The following is a 6,029-nucleotide window of genomic DNA, read 5'->3' on the forward strand; positions in this document are numbered from 1 at the left end:
TAATTGGGGTATAGTTGTTGTACAATGTTGTTAGTTTCTACTGTACAGCTAAGTTAAACAGAGTTCCCTGTGCATTACACAGCATGTTCTCATTATTTATCTATTTTATACATATTAGTGTATATATGTTAGTCCCAATCTCCCAATTCATCCCACCACCCCCTTTCCCCCCCCTTGGTGTCCATACGTTTGTTCTCTACATCTGTGTCTCTTTGAGGCAATCTCTCAGAAGAGTAGGTACTGAAAAGTCTTGACTGCAGAATATGAGATGGAGTAAAAGGAAGAAAGGCAGTTTAACAGTGAGTCAGGTGAAGGAGGGGAAGAATAACTGGATATGTATTTTAGGAAAATTCAAATGATTAAAGAAATGGCCATCCAATATTTACTGATTGAGCCGGCAGTTAAAGGTGGAGTAGGCACTGCCATGCTAATATTCCAGCACATTAACTTCTTAGTTTGTGGTTTGGCACAATGGTTATTGTAGTAAAAGGCATTTTTATATTAAGTTGTATGTAAATGTACATTGAAATGCTATACATACAGATGAGCCAACAGAACACTAATGGAAAACAAAAAAATGTGAAGGACTAGGTCTTGGAATAGAAAACTTTTTCTACAGGATATGGGAAGCAAGTATCAGACATCCTGGTCTCAGCTCTCCCAGCTCCCACCTTCCTGTCCTCTCGGGCCACTTAAATAAATTCTTTTTGTGGTTTAGCCTCAAAAAAAAAAAAATCATAGTAGTAACCAAAAATAGGATTGTTGGGTGGATTAATGATAACTAATAATAAAAGCAAAACATGTGAGGGAGTTGATATTGTTCTTGGTTTTCCACTCAAGTGCACAGAATTGGATTATCTTTGATTTGTAACACACCCTCATCACTGGTCTAAGCATGGTCCTCTTTTGTTTTTTTTTATCTAAATTATGTACTTACATATGAATTTGCTTATTATTATTAATAATTTAAATACATGTGAACCAACCACCCAATACAAGAATTAGAACATTAACAATCATTTACACCCACCTATGGGCTTCTCCCCAGTCTATTCCTCCACTTCTCCTTCCTTGAATCTTGCAGTTATTATTATAACTTGTTTTTGAAATTATAGCTTTATCACATATTTGTATTCCTAATAATTCTATTGTTCAATTTTCTTTGTTTTCAACATTATAAAAGAGCTTCAGGCTCTATAAAATCTGAGGGAATTTCCTTTTTAAAAAAATTTTATTGCTCAGGTTATTCATATTTTTGCTTCTAGCTATTTATTTTGCTATATAATATGTCATGTGTGAAGTTACCACAATTTATTTATCTGTTTTCTATTGATAAGTATTTGGGTCGTTTCAGGTATTTATCTTGCTAAGAGTGCAATAAGTGCTGCTGGGAACATTCTTGTTTATGTCTCCTATTGTACATAGAGTTTTTCTTGGGTATATACCTAAAAGTAGAATTGCTGAGTTAATATGGAAATGTTCAACATCAGATAACAACAAACTTTGCCAAGTGGTCGTACCCATTTACACTCCCAACAGTTTGTATAAAACATTCTGTTAATTCACATTCTCTCCAATATGTGGCATTGTCCACTTCTTAATTTTTGCTCATTGAATGGGTATAAGTTGGTATCTCGTTGTGGTTTTAATATGCCTTCCCCAATAAATAATGAAGTTGACCTTCTCATAATGATTTTATTGATCATCTGTGTTTTCTCCTCTGTGAAATTCCTGTTTGTATTTCTTGCCCACTGTCTATTGGATTGTTTGCTATTTCCTTATTAATTTGAGGAAACCTCTATATATTCTTGCTATTAATCCTTTGTTGGTTAGTTGGGTTGTAAATATCCTCTTCCAGTTGGTACCTTCTCTCTTTTCTTTTCATGAGATACCTTTTGGTGTTCAGATCTTAATTTTAATGTCGTCAGATTTCTCTTTTATGGTTAGAGGTTTTTTTATGTGTCTTTAATAAATTCTTCCCTACCTCAAAGTCAGAAATGTATTTACCTATATTTTCTAATAAAATTTACAAAATTTTACTTTTAACATTTAAGTCCTTAATTTATCTGGAGTTCATTTTTACAAATGACTTAATGAAGGAATCAATATCATTTTTTCCATTATAGATCACCAGTTTTTACAAATACATTTACTGAATAGTCCCTCCATTCTCCATTGATCTGCCAGGTCACATCTGTCATATAACAAAATTACATATATACATGGAATATAGGTCTGCTTCTGAGATATGGGTCTGCTTCTGAGTTTTCTACCTGCCCAAAAGTTTATTTTTCTATTTCTGAACAAATATCATACTGTATATACTACAGCTTCAAAATAAACCCTGTTGGCTAATAAAGCAAATCTCCCCTCCCTACTCCTCTATAGAAATGTTTGACTTCTTGGTCCTTTATTCTTTCACATAGTTTTTTTTTAATTATTTATTTATTTATTTATTTATTTATTTATTTATTTTTGGCTGCATTTGGGTCACCGTTGCTGTGCACGGGCTTTCTCTAGTTGTGGCCAGCGGGGGCTACTCTTTGTTGTGCTGCACGGGCTTTTCATTGTGCTGGCTTCTCTTGTTGCCGAGCACAGGCTCTAGGCACTCAGGCTTCAGTAGTTGTGGCACGTGGGCTCAGTAGTTGTGGCACAGAGGTTTAGTTGCTCCACGGCATGTGGGATCTTCCCGGACCAGGGCTTGAACCCGTGTCCCCTGTAATGGCAGGCGGATTCTTAACCTCTGCGTCACCAGGGAAGTCCTCACATAAATTTTAGAATAAACTATCACATTCCATGAAAATCCTACTGAAATTTTTGTTGGAATTGCATTAAGTCTCTGAGCCAATATGAGGAGAATTGAAATATTTATAATATTAAAGTTTTTTTCCATTTAAGAAATAAGAAATATGTATCATAGTATTTCTCTTTATTTATTTAGGACTTCTTTAATGAATCTCAATAGTGTTAAATTTTCTCCAAGGAGGTCCTGCACATCTTTTTAAAAATTTTTATTCCTATATATCTGATTTTTTTAATATATCATAAGTGATATCTTCTTTTAAATTACATTTTATGGTTATTTGTTACTGGTGTATAGAAATGAACTGACTTTGCTAAATTCTCCTATTATTTCTAATAATATAATACTTTGCCCCAAGTGTCTTTGATTTTCTATGAGGCTATCATGTCATCAGCAAATAATTGGCAATTCTATTTCTTCTTTTCCAATCCTTATGCCTCTACTTTCTTTTTCTTGCCTTATTGCACTAGCTAAAACTGTCAATACAAGGTTGAATAGAAATGATGATACTGGGCACCCTTAATCATTCCCGATGTTAAATGGAATGCTACTATTGTTTCCCCATTAAGTATAATGTTTGCCATAACATAATTGTCCTTCATTAGGTTAAGCAAATTCTTGATTTGCTAAGAATTTTTATCATGAATTTATGCTCGATTTCTATGAAATATTTCTCAAAACATTTTAAGATAATCATGTTATTTTTGTCCTTGAAGCTGTTAATGTTGTGAACTACATTTATAGATTTTCTATAAATCTATTTGCATTCTTGGGAAAACCCTACACAGTATATTTTACTTTTATACTCTGTTGGACTTAGTTTGCAAATATTTTATTTAGGATTTCTACACTTAAAACCCTCAGGAAATTATCTGTAATTTTCTTTTCTCATATTATCCTTGTCTTGTTTGAACATCAAGATTATATGGCCAAGTTGGACCTGCCCTGGCCTGGGTCGGACAGCGGAGGTGACAGACCTCTGCTGGTCCCAGGAATGATGGTGGTGTTTCACGACAAGGTGGAGATTGAGGACTTCCAACATGACGAGGACTCGGAGAAGTACTTCTACCCCTGCCCATGTGGGGATAACTTCTGCATCACCAAGGAAGATTTGGAGAATGGGGAAGACGTGGCAACATGCCCTAGCTACTCTCTCATTATAAAAGTGATTTATGACAAAAATCAGTTTACATGTGGAGAGACAGTCCCAACCCCTTCCACCAATGAAGAACTAGTTAAATGTTGAAGAAGACTTTAGGACTCCAAAGCCTGAACTTTTGGGAATGAGCCAAGCTGGAAAACTCAAATGCAAAGTCACTGGTTTCTTCATGGGGACAGTTATTTTTTAGTTTGCTGGTTCATACAGTGTGGATCCTTTCCATTGGCTGCCAAGTTGAAGAAGCAAGTCAACCACATGACATACCTGGATTTTGTGCCTAGAACTTTGAATTGGACATGCTCTTAATTTTCCATCCAAACTTAAAAGAAGATAATTTCAAATCAGTGCTTTCTTTCGCTCAGTTTTGTTATTTTTATATCTTACACCTAATTACTTCATTATCTGATAACAGCTTCATCTACCTCAAAGTCATTAGGATTCTTTAAAAAGGGATTTTATTTTTTAGTTGGTTAAAAAAAAAGATTATATGGCCTCATAAATGAGTTGGGAGTATTCCCTCCTTTTCTAGTCTTTATTACAGTTTGTACTAAGTTTAATATGATATGTTTCTTGAAAGTTTAGTAGAATTGCCTGTGAAACCACTTGGCCTAAAGTTTTATTTGTGAGATGATTTTTTAAATTGCTTTAATTTCTTAAAGTTATGGCACTATTAAGGCCTTCTATTTCTTCTTAATTCATTTGGTAGATTATATTTTTCTAGGAAGTTGTCCATTTCATTTTCTTCAAATGCATTTCTATAGTGTGGAGATGATATTACGAACAATAACATTGACATATTTTGCTGTCATCTCATTCATGCTCCAGACTCCTGAGGTTTTAAAGTTGAGATGAAAAGATGATAAGAAAATACTAGTTTTTAAATTACTTTTCTTTTTTTTCCTTGATCACTCTTGCCACAGGCTTGCCTATTTTATTAGTTTTTTCAAAGAATCAACTTTTGGTTCTGTTGATCTTCTGTATTGTTATTTTTGTTTCCATTTCATTAATTTTGCTATTATTTTTCTCATCTCCTTCCTTCTACTTTCTTTAAATTTATTGGGGTTTTTTTTTCCTATCTTAAAAAAATGTCCAACTTAAAGACATCACCTTTTGATATTGTGTAGAACTCAAGTCTAGGTTATGGTAGACATAATTTCTCATTTTCTTTTCTTTGGTCTTTGGTAGTTTTTGAAAGACAACACCAAACTTTATCCAAGTATTTAATTATCTTTATGTCATACACCTCTAGTAGCATCTCCTGGATTTGCTTCTTTTCTTATTTGAGGACCTTTTCCAATACTCTTTTCAATATGGGTCTTTGTGTGACAAATATTTTGAGGCCTTATGTGCCTGAAAATATTTTTATTATACCCTCACATTTAAATGATGATTTGGCTGGATATAAATTTAGGCTCAATGTTCTTTTGTCTTTTCAATATTTTAAAAATATTACCATTATCTTCTTTTTGCTCATGAAAAGTCTGAGATCCTGGTGATTCTTATTCCTTGGTGATTGATCTGCTCTATCTCTCTAGAAAATTTTAGAATTTTATTTTTGCCTGTAAAACTTCCATTTCATTATAATATTACCATGGTTAGTTTCTTCTTACTGTTCTTGTTTGGAACTGCATAAATACATCATCATTTATCTTTCTTTAATTCTAGGATATTTATTTCCATTTCTTCAAGTATTTCCTCTTCTCCCTTTTTATTTTCCTCTTCTCCTGACACTCCTATTTTCTGTGAGTTGAAGTTCACATTCCAATTCAATCTTCTTTATCTCTTAGCTTTTATTTCATTTTTTTTTCTTTATTCTTCCTTTCTTCCTTCCAGAAGAGCTCCTTAATCTGATCTTCCAGCTCACTAATTTGTTTTTCAGCTACGTCTATTCTAGCGTCCATCTCTGTTCTTTCTACTATTACGAACGTATTTTTCATGCCTAGTATTTCCTCTTGACTTTTATGATTCCCTTATCAGTTATTTATTATGCTTATTTTATATTTGTTAACCATTGGATTTGACATATTTGCTTCTGGTGGCATCTGTAATCCAGGTTGTTGCTTTCTT

The 6,029-nt window shown here is 33.4% G+C and overlaps 1 protein-coding gene across 1 annotated transcript; it reads left to right on the forward strand.

Annotated features, from left to right (window-relative positions):
• The first annotated feature begins 3,800 nt into the window (after nucleotides 1-3,800).
• On the forward strand, nucleotides 3,801-4,049 carry LOC118900020 (DPH3 homolog). Its single transcript, XM_036862155.1, has 2 exons — nucleotides 3,801-3,909; nucleotides 3,985-4,049. The coding sequence occupies exons 1-2, from the start codon at nucleotides 3,801-3,803 to the stop codon at nucleotides 4,047-4,049; spliced, it is 174 nt and encodes a 57-aa protein (XP_036718050.1).
• The last annotated feature ends 1,980 nt before the right edge of the window (nucleotides 4,050-6,029 follow it).

The sequence above is a fragment of the Balaenoptera musculus genome, chromosome 8, assembly GCF_009873245.2.
Source record: "Balaenoptera musculus isolate JJ_BM4_2016_0621 chromosome 8, mBalMus1.pri.v3, whole genome shotgun sequence".
Classification (NCBI taxonomy): Eukaryota; Metazoa; Chordata; class Mammalia; order Artiodactyla; family Balaenopteridae; genus Balaenoptera; species Balaenoptera musculus.

Coding starts and splice junctions, on each gene's coding strand:
- LOC118900020 (XM_036862155.1), top strand. CDS start 3,801: ATGGTGGTGTTTCACGACAAGGTGGAGATTGAGGACTTCCAACATGAC. Junction 3,910..3,984: donor TAACTTCTGCATCACCAAGG/AAGATTTGGAGA, acceptor TTTATGACAAAA/ATCAGTTTACATGTGGAGAG.